Raw genomic sequence first — 16,958 nt, forward strand, 5'->3', positions numbered from 1 at the left:
GTTGAACAGGTACTGCCCTGTTAATATGTGAACACGCTACCTGTTTATTGTCATCACAGGCTGAGAGAAGGACTCACCCCTCGATCATATGTCACTGAGCATAGCTTTGCAGGGTTAGAAACCCAACTAGTTGTGAGCTCAACCACGTTAACTAACGTTACATGAACACACAATCTCATCACAACCAAACCAGTACATTTTTACTTACAACGCCGATTTTCTAGGTAGAGAGAAACTATACCAGCGATAAGACAATTCACACACAACACATGTCGTATCCCCAATGTAGTGCAGCAACATACGTTTTGGAAAACATCATTATTACAAAACATTTAGAAGGGAAGGAAAGAAGAGGCGTTAAGCATCCAGAAGGACGCCTACCTACACCCTGAGCGCAGGCTGAGAGGACTGCAAACACTGGTTAACGGCGACAGCCGGAGTCGAACCCGGTGTCTCTTGCGTTGGTGACGAGGGCAATGTCCGCTGCGCCACCCAGCCGCTACGTTCTCCATGTTGACGAAGTCCTCGCTGGCAGGGCACACGGTGTAGGGTCGACTAACATCCTCTGTCAAAGATGACGTCGTATTCAGAGTGTTAAGGCTTGTTATTCTCACGGCAATGTTCAACAGTGTAGCATTAAGCTAACAGCCAACTCAGGCCGACTGATAGCAACAAGCTAACGTTCCTAGCCTAGTGAACGCAACGAGCTAGAGCCGCAGCTAACAGCTAACTGGCTAACAGGTAGGCCACCCAGCTAGCACGCAAGCTAAGCAGCTATCACCTGAACTGTACACAAGAACATAATAAGCCACACTTCAGACATCCTAAGAGAGAAGAGAAAAAGAAAAGTCAACACAGTTTTCAGAACGGTGATTTAACAGACATACAGCGGAGTCGGCACAATTCCCTTATGGGCTGCAGCCGACTTGAGCGTGGATCTTCCGATAACGAAGATCCAAACCCACTTTTCCTCGTGTTTAGGGTTTACTTTTCAATTTGAAAGATGGGGCCTTCACGGGACAGAGAAGAAATCCGCTCGTCCAGAGACCCCGGGTTTTAACCACAGATCTCGGTCACGGCCCACTAGATTGACTACCGTGGGCTTCAAACCAGAACCCTCCCTTCGCCGCCTAAGAGGCCGAACAAAGGATACTAGTCTGGGGCCGGCTTTCGTAAATTGTGCAGCTAATCCCCCCATAGCAACACAACTGGCACCCGCGTAGCAAAATCATCACTCACCCAGAGGAAGCTAGCTTCTCACAATAGCCGATGCCCCTCCTGCACAGTCCAGCTGTAGAACCGGAGGTTCAATACCCATCCAGCCGCAGCATGGAGGACTACAGGTGGGGATTAGACCAGCGACACGAGCCCCTAATACGAAAAAGCCGGTGGAGGTCAGAATGATCATCATCTTCCAGACACCCCAGTGACGAAGACATTCTCGCCGTATTTTCTCAAAAATAGTGAGAGAGAAAACAAAGATATAATGTCAACGTATCTCCTTGCTCTTCTGTTCTCCTTTCTTCAGTCTAAACAACCTTGCTCAAGTGTTTGGTATACAGGCACTTCCTTGTGGTGAAAGTGAAGAAGGAGATGAGGGCATGGCCACACCCCTGCTTATGTAGGTAGTGGATGGGGGTGTGGTCAGACAGATGTTGGTATGTAAAGGTACATTGTGAGTTTTTATTCAGTGCGCAAGTACTGAGGTGGAGTATTTGCACTATGACGCTGAGCAGAGCTATACGATAATATAACTGTAGACGACTCTGACTACACTGTGTTCATAAACTATAAAACCCAGATGCATACCATTATAAACCTCTTGCATGGAAATTAAAGCTGAATAAAATCACAATCTCTCCTTCCTCTGACACTCTTCTTCATCCAGATAGCTGTCCTGTCAGGCCTGAGAAGAAACCAAGAGGCTTGGATGGAAGAAAACGTCTCTGCTGTGACCAGTGTGGGAAAAGCTTCAGTTCAAAGATGAATCTCAATAAACACCAGCACATTCACACAGGAGAGAAACTATATTCCTGTGACCAGTGTGAGAAGAGTTTCAGTTCAAAGATGAATCTCAATAAACACCAACGCATTCACACCGGAAAGAAGCCCTACTCCTGTGACCAGTGTGGGGAGAGCTTTAGTCATCGGAGTAATCTGCAAAGACACCGAGAATTCACACAGGAGAGAAGCCCTACTTGTGTTACCAGTGTGGGAAGAGCTTTAGTTGTCTGAGTAATCTACAAAGACACCAGAGAATTCACACAGGAGAGAAGCCCTACTCCTGTGACCAGTGTGGGAAGAGCTTTTGTCATCCGAATAGTCTGCAATCACACCAGAGAATTCACACAGGATGGAAGCCCTACTTTTGTGACCAGTGTGGGAAGAGTTTTAAATCAACTGAGTAATCTGCAATCACACCAGATAATTCACAGAGGAGAGAATAATCCCTACTCCTGTGACCAGTGTGGGAAGAGCTTTAGTAACCGGAGTAATCTGCAAAAACACCAGAGAATTCACACAGGTGAAAAGCCCTACTCCTGTGACCAGTGTGGGAAGAGCTTTAGTCACCGGAGTAATCTGCAAAAACACCAGAGAATTCACACAGGAGAGAAGCCCTACTGCTGTGACCACTGTGGGAAGAGCTTTAGGACATGTTCACATCTTCACATCAGCAAATCCACACAAAGCCACATCATTGTGGTTTGTGTGATAAGAGATTCAGTACATTAGGATATTTGAGTAAACATGAGAAAATTCACTTGGGAGAGAAGATTCAGTGAAATGTAAAACATGTCAATTCACCTGCACATTCTTAGAGGAGAGAAACCGTACTGCTGTAGCCAGTGTTAGAAGAGTTCCAGTCATAATGAATGTGTGGCCCAGTGTTGAAAACGCTTCAGTACGTCATTACAGCTATCAGTCCATCAACAATCATAAGAATAATAGTGGTAGTAATATTGTACTGTTCTTTTTAAATTAAAAACTACTACAAGACCTTTTGACCTGCACAGAAGCCTTTGTGAGAGAGAAGCAGTACAGTTGTGTTTCTGTCGCTCTGAGGAGTGAAACAGGCGGTGTGGATGTTCCTGGGACAATATCATTGGTATAATAGTGAACACACATTGTTCTAGTGTTTTAAATACACTAGGCCAATCACATCTCTTACTAAGCCCCCCCCCCTTCTCTCTCACCTGTTTCACGTGTAGTCAAGTCAAGTCAAGAGTTTTATTTGTCACGGCATACAAGTATACAATGAAATGCGGGTGGTCTTGCCCGCAATGATGTGCAATACAGTGGTACAACATGTAATAGAATCCAATAAAAAACAACATTGTGCAATAAACAGGTAACAGGTAACAGGTAACATGGTGGGACATCTCGGTATCTGTACATAGTTATTTACAGGGCATATAGGACATGCTAGGTAGCTTAGGTAGTGCAATACACTGTTACTGTTGTTATACTAATTTAAAGTGACCTTTCCTTTTTGGCCATAAGTGTGGGCGTGTGCGGCATGAGTGTGTGTCTGCTCATGTTAAAGTGTTAAAGTGGCTGCTAGTGTGTGAGCGTGCACAGCGTGCGTGTCGTGTGTGTGCTCATGTGTGCTTGTCTGTGGATAGATCAGTGTTCTGTGGCACTCAGTGTTCATTGTTCAAGGCTCTGATGGCCTGGGGGAAGAAGCTGAGCCTCTCTGTCCTAGTAGCTGGGGTTCGCAGGCGTCTGCCTGACCTCAGCAGCTGGAACAGGCTGTTATTGGGGTGGTGGGGGTCTTTCATTATCCTGCAGGCTCTGGATTTGCACCTCTTGTTGTATAGAACCTGCAGGGGAGGTAGTGCAATACCCGTGGTACGCTCGGCTGAGCGCCCCACTCTCTGTAGGGCCTTCTTGTCCTGTGCCGTGCTGTTTCCATACCAGGCAGTGATGTTTCCAGTCAAGATGATCTCTACAGCTCCGGAGTAGAAGGACTGGAGTATCTTCCCCGATACTCTGAACTAAGAACTAAGAACAGATACTACGAACAGATGCCGCTCAGAGCAGGACAAAAATGGATAAACAGAAGAAGCGTAAGGGGGGTGCGGAGAAATTGCGTGAAATCTAGAGGCGGATGTACTAAAACTAAAAACAAATGTTTTCTGCAGCTTCAACGTCGTCATCCACAGTAGTGCAGCAACAGCCTCAGGTGGCCCACTGCCAGCATGTGAGTGTAACGGAGGTACCGCAGTATATCCACAGTCACGATGGTACAAGTAGTTCAGTGGCTGTGGATGGTAAGCGGTACTGCAAGTAAACTCACTCCCCAGAGGCATCCAGACCCGGAAGCAAGAAGTGAATTCACCTCTTGGTATAGTGGTCTGTGATGCCGCCCGCAACGCGGGAGTCCGGGGTTCAACTCCCACTCAGGGCGATCCCTTAACAGGGGTCGAATCAACAAAACACAACGCAAGTAAGATCACACCGGCTACATGAGCTTGACATGGCTTTACACCTGGGTAAAACAGAGTCCATTCTTTTTGGTTCAAATAACAAACTCAGCAAGGCCAAAGGCTTCTCTGTTACAGTGGGTGACAATATTGTCACAAGGAAAGATGAAATTACATACCGGGGCTCCATCCTAAAGCGATTCTTTCCTGTGACAAAATGGCAACCAATGTAATCAAAAAAGTCAACCAACGAACAAGATTCTTGTACCGGATCTCCATTCTGGTAAGCAAGAATACCCTGAAGACTCTAACAGGAGCACTCATTCAAGGGTACTACGACTATGCTTGCACCTCATGGTACCAAAGCACCTCAAAGGCAATAAAAACAAGACTACAAACATCCCAAAACAAACTAGTCAGTCAATTTTCAATCAATCAATCAATCAATCAATCAATCAATCAATCAATCAATCAATCAATCAATCAATCAATCAATCAATGGCTAGGTTTGAATTGCTCCAGCCTTCCTGATACGGATCAAGTCTTCAGCAGTGGAGACATGGAGGCTGCTGTTCTTAATACCATTCTGGGCTGTAAATCCATGCTCACACTGAGCGGAGGAGATTGGCATCACAAGCAGTATTTCAGCCAAGTGCAGGAAGTTCTGAAATAAAAGTAACTAGGAGTAAAACTCAATAAATGTATTCTTTAGAGTACACACGACTTTGTAAATTCTGAAGAATATTAAATATTCCCCACAAACCTCTGTGTCTGCAGTGCCACAGCCCTAGGTTTGACTTGTCTGCGAAAGTGGTCCTGATGAGGGTCTTCAGCTGCTGCCATTCCTGAAGGACCTGCTCCGACTGGCATCCACCACTAGATGTCAATAGAGATACAGGGAGAGAGATTGGGGGAGGTATAATAAGGTATGGGAATATTTAGACGTGAGAATTATGTGAAATTAAAACATTGAACATGAACATTGAACATGTTATAATCTTAGTCATACCGCTATACTAAAATGAGAATTAGCAATATTGCCCGATCTACTCACTTTCTGAGAAGTTCTCCAAAATGTTGGAGAAGAGACTGAACCTCTCAAGTTTCAAGTTTCAAGTTTCTTTAATAGTTGTCATACAGAAGTACAGAATACTTTCATACAAAATGCTTCTTACTGTTACGCTCCAGAGACTGTGCTAGACAAGATAGTATCAAATAACATAGTATAGCATATAATTTAGAAGAAGAAAATGAGGTCACAGTGTTCGGTATAGACATATGTACAATGTTCTGAGTTACCATATAATATACAATACTATGCAGTGTACTAATGTACAGTACTATATAGTGCAAAGCAGAAATGGGATGAGGTACAATTTAGGTACAATTTACAGTAAGGTGTACGAGTTGTAGTGCAATCCTTCATCAATAAATATAAAGTGTGGGGAGTGGGTGCTACAGTGTGTTTGTTTAAAGTGGGTGTGTGCTATAAAGTGTGTGGAGTGGGTGCTACAGTGTGTTTGTTTAAAGTGAGTGTGTGCGTGTGGATGTGTGTGCTATGTGCGTTTGGTGGTTGTTGTTGTGTAGTGTTCATTGTTCGTTTAGCAGCCTGATGGCCTGGGGATAGAAGCTTCTTCTGAGTCTTTCTGTGCTCGCCTTGAGACTCCGGTATCGCTTGCCTGACCGCAGCAGTTCAAAGAGGCAGTTGTTCGGGTGACTGGAGTCTTTAATGATTCTCTTAGCCTTGCCCTTGCAACGCTTGTTGTAAATGTTCTGGAGGGTGGGGAGCCCCCCTCCAATTGTGCGTTCGGCTGAACGTGTCACTCTTTGTAGTCTGCTACGGTCTTGTGCAGTGCTATTCCCAAACCAGGAGGTGATGTTGCCAGTCAAGATGCTCTCTATTGTACATGAGTAGAAGTTCCTAAGGATCTTCTGACTGACTTGGAACTTCCTTAGGTGCCTGAGGAAGTAGAGGCGTTGTCGTGCCTTCTTCACAACACTGTCAATGTGTGTGGTCCATGTCAAGTCCTCGGATATGTAGGCTCCGAGGTACTTAAAGCTGTTGACTCTCTCAACCGGTGCCCCGTCGATGCTGAGGGGGCTGTAGTCCTTGACCCCCGACCTGCCGTGCCATAGTCCAGTAGTGCAGCTTGACTCTCTGGCCATGCATCATGGTTGAATATTCTGAAGCTGTCGACTACACCTTCCCCTGACTGACTCATCAAGCAGCTGAAGCGTGATCTCATCTCTTCTACTCCAACAGCTGCTGCTGCCACATGCAGATGACTGAAACGCCATCAGTCAAGGGAACTTGCCCTTTCAGCTCCATGCCCTGAAAAGCATGTTAACACCAAAATTTACATTTTAATTTTCTAAATATGTTCTCTTATTTGCTATTGTATCACACCTGAAAGGTAACACTCTCTCCCTCAGGCTGACTGCTCAGAAACTTCTCTAACATCCCTCCTGGCTTATGCCTCAACTTCATCCCTTCCAGTCCAGACACTGTTCTCTGCAGCTCAACAGAAGCCTTGGGTTAGGAGTAGGATCAACAGAAGCCTTGGGTTAGGATCAACAGAAGCCTTGGGTTAGGATCAACAGACGCCTTGGGTTGGGATCAACAGAAGCCTTGGGTTAGGGGTAGGATCAACAGACGCCTTTGGTTAGGATCAACAGGAGCCTTGGGTTAGGGTTAGGATCAACAGACGCCTTGGGTTAGGGGTAGGATCAACAGACGCCTTGGGGTAGGATCAACAAAAGCCATGGGTTAGGGGTAGGGTTAGGGTTAGCTACTTGGGTAGGATCAAGTAATTTGTCTGAAGGATCCGGCTAAGGCTCCCTAGTTCTGCAAAAATGTCAGCCATGAAGTGGCTGAAGGCGCAGAACTCTGCACGTTCCATCTCACACTTGATCTAAAACATAATTTCAGAGATTGCAGCAAATTACATTATTTCTAGGAACAACATGGTTAAGAAAAGATTCAGCAACCCGAAGCTTTATTTATAAATATATTACCTTCTTAGCCCTTCCTTTCACCTCAGCAGAGGGAGAGGATGCAGACAGGTTTCTTAGTCCTTCATCGCCTCAGCAGAGGGAGAGGATGCAGACAGGTTTCTTAGTCCTTCATCGCCTCAGCAGAGGGAGAGGATGCAGACAGGTTTCTTAGCCCTTCATCACCTCAGCAGAGGGAGAGGATGCAGACAGGTTTCTTAGCCCTTCATCACCTCAGCAGAGGGAGAGGATGCACAGGGTTCTTAGTCCTTCATCGCCTCAGCAGAGGGAGAGGATGCACAGGGTTCTTAGTCCTTCATCGCCTCAGCAGAGGGAGAGGATGCACAGGGTTCTTAGTCCTTCATCACCTCAGCAGATGGAGAGGATGCACAGGTTTCTTAGTCCTTCATCGCCTCAGCAGAGGGAGAGGATGCACAGGTTTCTTAGTCCTTCATCACCTCAGCAGAGGGAGAGGATGCACAGGTTTCTTAGCCCTTCATCACCTCAGCAGAGGGAGAGGATGCAGACAGGTGGCTCATGTGCTGCAGGTTGTTAATCCTGTCCAACTGCTTTGAGAAGCTCAACAGGAGGAATCCAGCGTGTGCCTTTGACGCTGGAAGGGTTACTGATGTTGACTCCCAGCATGTTGCCTGCAGCTCCCTCTGAGATGTTGGGCTATAGTGGTACGTTTTCCACAGCAGGTGGAGGAGATCATAAAGTTTAGCTACCATTGGCTCCTTTTTTTGGACTGTCAACGGCCAATTCCAATCGAAATGAATGACACTGTGTAAAAGTAGGTTTGATTAAAAAAAAAGTGGTGTGGCGCTTCAAAGTCTGAATGTTTCTATAATACAATTTACCATTTAGTTATTTAGCCTGATTAGGGAGGACAGAAATATTACTGTTCTGACGAGGATGACTTAACAAAATCGCAATCATGAAATTATACCAATTCTTGATTTTATGTATATTGGATCACATTCAGTGTATTTCTATTAACCCTTTCACTGCCGCACTACCAAAACGGTTAACCCTTTCACTGTGACAATTCACAGAAGGTTAACCCTTTCACTGCCACACAACAGCCGGTTAACCCTTTCACTGCCACACGACAGAAATGGATTTATAGACACATTTATAAATGGCTGCATTTATATAAATGGTAAATGGCTGCATTTATATAGCGCTTATATGATATCCAAAGTGCTTTACAATGGGAGCATGTCTATGTTCCCCGGTCCAATGTTCCCCGATTGATTGATTGAAAATTTTAGACCACCAGCCCTGATTCCAAACTCTAACCTTAACCAACTTCGAAAGAGGGCCTAAGCTTAACCAGTTCGAAACAAGGCGGACATTAATAATTAATAAAATAATAAAAATTTATAAAATTTTCAATCAATTAATCAATCAACCGGGGAACATAGGACCCGGGGAACAATTTACTGATTGGAAAGTTCAAGCCTGGACAATTAGCGTGACACGCGACAGCTCTTCCAATTCGTACGCAATGTTCTACCGGCAGCAAAAAAAAGTTCGTCTCAGCCTCTGCGTTATATTATGATATGCAAATGTCATTGTAGTGCTGTCAGTGTCAGACCTGGATACGGGTTGTCTTTTCCCTTTATTTTCTTCTGAGTGCTTAGTTTACATATTAAAATCACAGCGATTTTCTTCTGGGGGACAATGCCCACAAACCCCTACAGGGGTTCGGTTTACAAACATGTCACCTTTTTCACCTCTTATCAGTTTGCAAGTCTGGAACACCGTACTTTAACATAAGGATTGACTGCTCACAGGATTTCCTTGAAAAAACTCTTTATTTGCAGACCACCTTGTGCTTCTGGTCTATGTACAAATACTTACAGCACATGTGTATTATTGAACACTGACCATTCCCCAAAACATCCAAATGGTATATTTATATGCAATACATATGTATATACAGTACATACATACATATGTATAAACACAGGCTTTAAATGCATTCAACTCAAAGCATTGAGGTGGAAAACATATAGTACATTGTTAAAAATAGAATCAGCAAACAATGTATGCTACAAAAAATATTTTTTAATGAAAGAAATCATAAATGGGGTGAATATTACATGTGGCATGATATCATAGTTGCATAGTAGTTTTTTTTTTTTTTTTCAAAACAAAACAGCAAATAGATAAATAAACGGTTGTTTGTGATGCCAGTATCCATCCGTACAGTATGAGGTAATCCTTTGAAATGTCTCCAGACTTTGTGGCAAACAATCTACTGCCTGAAACTAACAAATAGGTTGTATTATGTTTCTTCTAGGTGTGTTGTTACAGTGAAAATGCAGCACATATTTAGTTGAATATTTCCTTAAAAAAAAGAATTAAAGATGATATTGCGGTTTCTTTTGTTGGCAACACTAAACAAAGATGCATTGAAAATAAATAAATAGCTCTAAAACTAATGGATAATGGACAGTGTCTCTGACATTCAAAGTAGTGACTGTGGGTAGAAATGTTCTTTCCCTTTGACTGAATTCAGATAAATCCATTATGTTTTATAAGGTACAAAGAAACAAACATTATCTAGACGCTTTGGAGGATATTTAATACAGCACAGTCAAAATAAAGCCCTATTGTGAGATGGATTTTGCCATTGACCATATTCACACGGCGACCACTTTGCTCTTATGTCACGCTCGGATTGGGATTCCTTTCCACCCGGTTCCCCGAAAGGAATCCCAACCTGAGCGCGACATAAGAGCAAAATGGAATATTGGTCAATGAGTCCCATCTTATCTCCACTAAAGCTACAGTATTCAATATCTAGTCACTTACAACGTGAGCGTACCAGCGGTGTCAACACACAGATATAATGCTGCAACTAGTGGATCTGGAACTGCTTCTACACACTACACTGTACATTGCAGACCAGCTGTCTTGAAAAATCATCTCACAACCACAGGGTCCTTTAGGTACAGTAACCACTTCTCTCATTTGATTCAGTGCTACAAGTCAATTATAATGCCTCAAAAATCATACGATGTTTCAACAACCGAATGTTGAGGGGATTATTCAATAATAACAATTAGCTACCGTCGATAAATACTGTTGCTGCAGGAGATATAAAAAAAAACACATAGCAAAAACAACGGTTGGAATTACAGTAGATTGGACACATGTTATTTTTTTGTCACGATTCCATCCAAATCAGTGTTTAGACTTTTTTTTTTGTATACAATTTCACACGGTACAAAAATAAAAGCATGCAAAAATAATGTAACCGTTACAACAACATTAAAACAATGCTAAAAAAAAAGAAAAGAAAATATTGTTCATTTCGGCGAAATATCTTCCCGGTTGCGCAGGACAATCCATAACATTACATCTTAAAACCTTAACCATCCCGCATTTTCTTAGGCACGTGTTGAATTTCAGGACAAATCATTCTCTATACCCACACAAAGAGAGAGAAAGAGAGAGAGAGCAGAAGGGCATTCGCTGCGTCAGCAAACTACAGGACAGTGTCTCGACCCGGCTAAATAAAACACACTGGTGGCAGAACTAGTACGGTATATGCAGCCATATCCTCTTGCATGTCCTTTTGAAAAGTGTTTCTCTTCTCTTGACCTACTGCTCCCTCAAAATGCCAAATAACAGACGTGTTAATGAGAGGCATCTTCTGTAGCACCTTTGGACGAATAATACACTTTTCTCTTTTGTCCTCTTTTTTTTGGATTGAGTGGCATCTTAAGCAAAGCAATAACACGAGTGCTGATAACATGACAAGTGCCTTTTCACAGAAACACATACAGTCAGACCTCCTGAAGTCCCGCCCCCCTCCCTGAAGTCCCCCCCCCCTCCGTCCCCCAACAGTTGAAGCGCTGCTGTATGTTTCAAGTAGGTTTTGAAGCTCTTGTTTGTTTGTGTTGTTCTTGAGCGTGTAACCAATCACGAGGCACTTGCAAAATAAAAAATAGGTAACTACAATGTCGATCGACGGTCGAGGAGTCATTGGTGTTCGCGCGGTCAGACCTCGGAGCTGTCGCCGTCGCCGTGGTCCTGCGTCGTCGTCATCATCATCATGGGCTCCGTGCTGCTGGACGCTTTGGGCACCTCCTTCTTCTTCTTCTCCTGCTGCTTGGAGCGCACCAGCAGCGCCACCATGATGGCGAGGAGCACGGTGAGGAGCAGCCCCACAAAGACCCCGATGATCAGCACCAGGTCGTCGTCGCCGCCGCCGTCGTCCCGCCGGTTGACCTCGCGCGGGGCGATCCCCTTGGTGAACATCTCCCTCTCCGGGCTGGTCCTCCGCTGGCTGCTGCGGTCCAGCGCTATGTGCAGCATGTTGGTGCCGCGGTTGTTGTTCACGCCGATCTCCTCGATGACCTCCGGGACCTCGTCGGCCGACCTCCGGGAGCGGAGCTGGTGGCCCCCCGGCGCCGCGGCCACGCTGGTGTCGTGGTGGCGGCTCAGCGAGTGATGATACTCCACGCTCCTCTTGCCGATGCCGCGGTTGGCGTTGTCCCGGGAGCGGACGGTGTAGATGGTGTGGATGAACCACTCTCGTCCCGCGGACACCTGGAGAGACGCACAACAGTAAATGGTAAATGGAATGCATTTTATAGAACAGCTTTTATCCAGACCGCTTCACAACTTATGCCTCACATTCATTCACCCGTTCACTCACACATTCACCCGCCGACGGCGGAGGTGACCCTGCAAGGTGCCGACCTGCTCATCGGGAGCAGTTAGAGGGTTAAGTGTCTTGCTCAAGGACACTTCGACGCGTTGCCAGGAGGAGCCGGAGCCGGAATCAAACCGGGAACCTTCCGATTAATAGACGACTGCTCTATCTTCTGAGCCACTGTCAGAAGATAGATGGGACGGGACGGGGATGCCGTGCAAAGATGCCGAAGGCCAAAGGTCACACACCCCGTGATTTTAACCAGTGATGTCATGAGTAAGTAGCAGACGCCTTGGCCCACTGAGCTGTGGGTCATTTTTAATGGTAGGGCACCCCGGTCACTGGCAGTGGCTCTGTAATAAACAGCACCTGCTACCTGCTAGATCAGTGTCAGAATACGGTATTAATGTGTCCGCTGAGGTGATCGCGGTGTGTGTGCTACTGACCTGGAACAGGGCAGAGGAGTCCATTCTGAAGCCGTCTGAACCTGGCTGCCTCACCAGAGCCAACGCCTGGGGGTCGTCCACGGCCAGGAAGGCGCTGAAGGCCACGTCCCCAAATGACCTGGCCTGAGTCTCCGGCTGAGCCTTGTCCTGGGGGTTCAGAGGAACGAGGGCACGTTAAGGATTTGTGAGCCCCGATATGAAGTGTGCCCTATAATATGACGACAGATTCGACAGATTGACTTTGTACTTACAATGATCTTGAATCTGTACAGTAGGGAGGGCGCATCCGCCAGGCAGCCAAACTCGAAGTTAGTGGGGCTGTATTTGGGGACGTACCCGTCCGCTCCCGTGCACAGGAACACTTTCTCAATGTTGCAAATGAAAGAGTCACCCAAGTTCTGCACCGGATCCACCATCACTCTGCCGTAGATGACGTCCCCTGGATGAAAAGAACGAAATAATGGTTTAGTCGCTACAATACACTGTACAAGGGACTAAACACGTTTCGCAATTATGCCACAACAATGTGGAACGCCCTACCCACAGCCGTAAAATAATGTGAATCCCTACCCACCTTAAAAACCACCCTCAAAGAGCACCTACGGGAGGCTGCAATTCGAAACTGGCCCCCGTAAATGTCCAAAGCCACCCCCCACCCAACCCCCTCCTAATGTACAGTTTCTTCCCCCTCGAATGTATATATTTTCTATTAGGATCTCTGTCTCTTAAACAGTACTGTATATTTGTATATCTTGTATGTCATAAATGTCTGGATGTAACAGTACTGTATAATTTGTATGTCGTGTATGTCATAAATGTCATGATATATATCTGTATGTCAAGTATGTCATAAATCTAAAAGCAGGGTAACCGGACCAGCACTCACAGGTTCCTGTGAGTGAACCTGTGAGTGCTGGTCCGGCTACCCTGCTTTTTGATATACTGAACTTTATGGGATTACAGCACCCAGTGTGAGAACTTGTGAGCGCGGTCTAACTTGACTATATGTATGTCATAAATGTCATGATGAATTGAAAATGGGGGACCCTGATGTAAAGACGAAAGTCTTTCTCTGGTCTGCATCCCCTTAACAATTGTGTGTATTGAGCCGTAATGTATTGTACCCATTCTGCAATCTGTTAATAAAGTTTTCAATCAATCAATCAATCAATCAATCAATACATACCGTACATACAACACACCACCACATACACACACTTACAGACCTGATGGTACAGTTCAAAGTAGTGAACCGGTCTGTCTGTCACCAATTTCTGTCATGGTTATGCTGCTATTTCCTATTACTCAGAGCAGTGTTTGCACATTCCTACAGTACTTACTGTAACATAATATGTACACGTGTCACTGCATTGCTTTCCACACTACGTCACTTCACAACTCAGGAATTGTTACATACTGTGAATGCCCTAGGTTTCTAGTTTGTGGTTGTAAAGTTTCATGAGTCACAATAGGTAATTTGTGTAGTGCCTTAACCCTTTCACTACCACACTACAGAAGGTTAACCGTCTGTAGTGTGGTAGTGAAAGGGTTAACCTTATGTAGTGTGGTAGTGAAGGGGTTAACCCTTTGTCGTGTGGCAGTGAAAGGGTTAACCTTCGATATTGTCGCAGTGAAAGGGTTAACCATTTGGTAGTGTGGTAAACGGTTCTAAGAGAGGAAGTAGTGAGGTGTAGAAAAGGCTGTGGCCCAGGCTAAGCAGGGACAATGGATGAACATGGAAAGTGGAGAGAAGAGGAAGCTTAGCTGGAGGAACCTTGAGAAAGATTAGTCATTCTCAAGACCAGCATATGTGACGACATAACCAGGGTTTGAAAAGCTTAGCGGCAGGAATTGAAAGCAGCAGAGTACAGGTGAATTTCTGGATGTAATCGGGTGTATTGTCCATTCAATTTGTCCGTGAGGGACAGAAATGTGGAGGAGGTAGGTTTTAGGAAGGCATGAGTCAGGCCAGCTAAAGGGAGCTAATGATTGGGAGATGCAGGTAGATTTGGGAGGAACACTTGTTGTTCCACAAGAGATAATTAGCACTAACTTGAGGCCTGACCTAGTGTTATGGTCTGTGAGTCAGCAGATAGAATTGACGGCGCCCTGGGAGTAATCTGAGGAGGAGGCTTATGAAAAGAACAAGCTTAGATACCTATGCAGATGTGGCAACAGAAACTGAACAGCGAGGATGGAAAGCTAGGGTTTGTCTGGTAGAAGTAGGATGCAGAGGATTGACTTCATCATTACTGGGAGAGTTGGGCAGAGTTTGCAAAAGGTGGTAAATTAGTTGTCAGAAGAAGCATTGAAAGGAAGTCAGTGGGTTTGGTTGAGGATAAATAATGTCAGCTGGGGGCCAAAGTAAACAAAGGGTAAGAGTATTCCTTTCTTTCCCTGTTCTGTCTGTTTCATGTGTGATATTGTTATCAGAACACTAGGATGTTCTGCATATGGGTATTATGAACAATGAGAGATTGCATGGAGGGGGGTGGTTCTGGGACGCTCAAACTAACTGTCAAGCCTTTCAGAGGTGTCATAGGCCTAACTTGATGAAACACTGGTAAAGGGAAAATCTAGCTCAACTTTGAAGCATTAGCAGGGTTGGTACCAATGAACAGTTGTCTAGTTTCACACGATACCACTATCTTCCCTCTAGCTTTAAAACCCGCCACAGCCTCTGAAAGGCAGCGGGTCTCAGAGGGTTAGCTTCCCTACGGTTTGACTAATGTACTGGTAATAGCAGACACTCACTACACATCCCCCTACAGCTGCAACCATACTGTATATACTGTAATGCTAATAATAACATAGCACTAAGGCATATGGAGAGTGATGTGTATATAGTCTAGTACTATAGTCGACTTTACAAATCCTTAGTCGGGGACAGGCCTATCTTGCTGTCCTTCTGCTGCTGTACGATGTGTGTCTCTGTATGCACTGTAAAGCTCTGGAACCTTCGGGTGTCTTTTTGTTATGTATGGTGTGTTTCATGTCTATGTTACCCTGTGAGAAGGCAGTGTCGCTCTCCTGGCCAAAGCCCATGGAGCCGTCGGACAGCCAGAGCTCTCTCTTGGAGAGCAGGATCAACTGGGTGTTCAGACTGAACTCAGCGGCCACCGGGTCGCTCACCTGGAAGGCATAAAACGTGATGTTATGTCTCGTCTAGGAGATACTCAAAGGCATCACATAATGACAATGTGGACCCTCCACTCCCAATTCCCCCCAAATCCACCTAAAAACACCAGAGTAAAATGGTAAAAAGAGTATTTGTAGGTTAAGTATTTGAAGTTTGGTATTGATCTATGTACACAAAGAGTAACAAGGTTGCTGGCCAGGTAGCGCCTATGGTATATATACACAAATAACCTACAACACTGTGTCGTAACAGTGCATCAAACCGACATCACCCAAAGCTAAAGATGCTGTAAAAACAAGACCTCGCTACATGAAAGACACTTTGTCCAGACATATCTGTGTGGCTGAATCAGCCAGATGTTTAGTGTTTAGAGTTTCCCTTTTGAGGCGCGATAGGTACTGTAAGAGTGATATAGAGTGACAGCCTTCAGTTTATTATCTAGTGTGATAGTCTACGGTGCATGGAGAGAGGGCTGGTGGTGAACAGGGTTAAGGGTCATGTCACCTGCTGGAAGCGGATGTCCAGGTCGAAGGTGACGGGCTCTCTGGGATTGCAGACGGCGGGGATGGTGTACTCCAGGCTGGGAGGAGACGTGCAGGGCAGCAGCTTCACCGTGTAGGTTCCAGAGTAGTCGCGCACCTGGGGAGGGAAGAAGAGTCATGTCACGTCACAGCAGCTAAACGAGTGAGAGGGAGGAGACGGCGTGTAGGAAACACACAGCCGAATCAACATGTAATGGCGGTCATTGGCCAGTTGGGGTCGCACTAATTATTTCTCTAGAGGTGGTTTTGATTGACTGATTAAACATTTTATTTTCAGTATTCAGTTTTTCTTTTGTCTGTATTAAAGTATGAAGCCATGTATTCTCCTAAACATGAATGAATGTAAGAATTTATGTTCATTGTCTGTCTATACTTTTAGTTATACGGTGACCACATGGTGTTTCTATGGTGTTGATGTCGAGTGCATAGATATAATTATCTATGCACAAAAACAATTATCTTTTTCAGCGGATCTCTTAGTTACAACAATATTGTATACGGTAAGTTAAGCAGTGTTGTGGTGTTTATAGGTGAAGTAACGTTATCTCCAATGTTTGCTAACTGGAATGCAGCAAGTTTTCTCACTACACGCTGTCCTACTCAGGGGAAGGCAGAAGCCGGACTAGCACGGTCTGCTTGCGTCACTTCAGCGTTCCTATTGGCGGTGCAGAAAAGCCCAGAAGGTTCCTTTCAGAGAATCCCCAGAACTGTTTGGTCCAAAAACGCCTAACATGGTCCTTCTTC

The 16,958-nt window shown here is 45.1% G+C and overlaps 1 protein-coding gene across 1 annotated transcript in view; it reads right to left on the minus strand.

Moving 5' to 3' along the window:
* Positions 1 to 11,273: 11,273 nt before the first annotated feature.
* The window catches only part of LOC311238326 (FRAS1-related extracellular matrix protein 2-like), a 156,519-nt gene continuing 150,834 nt past the window's right edge, over positions 11,274 to 16,958 (minus strand). The window contains exons 20-24 of the mRNA XM_084326355.1: positions 16,177 to 16,311; positions 15,539 to 15,665; positions 12,785 to 12,972; positions 12,534 to 12,680; positions 11,274 to 11,981 (exon numbers count right to left, since the gene is read on the minus strand). Coding sequence (XP_084182481.1) covers positions 11,430 to 11,981; positions 12,534 to 12,680; positions 12,785 to 12,972; positions 15,539 to 15,665; positions 16,177 to 16,311 — 1,149 coding nt within the window. The 3' untranslated portion in view covers positions 11,274 to 11,429. The remainder of the gene's footprint in view (positions 11,982 to 12,533; positions 12,681 to 12,784; positions 12,973 to 15,538; positions 15,666 to 16,176; positions 16,312 to 16,958) is intronic.

This window comes from Notolepis coatsorum (assembly GCF_963971535.1).
Source record: "Notolepis coatsorum genome assembly, chromosome: 1".
Lineage (NCBI taxonomy): Eukaryota > Metazoa > Chordata > Actinopteri > Aulopiformes > Paralepididae > Notolepis > Notolepis coatsorum.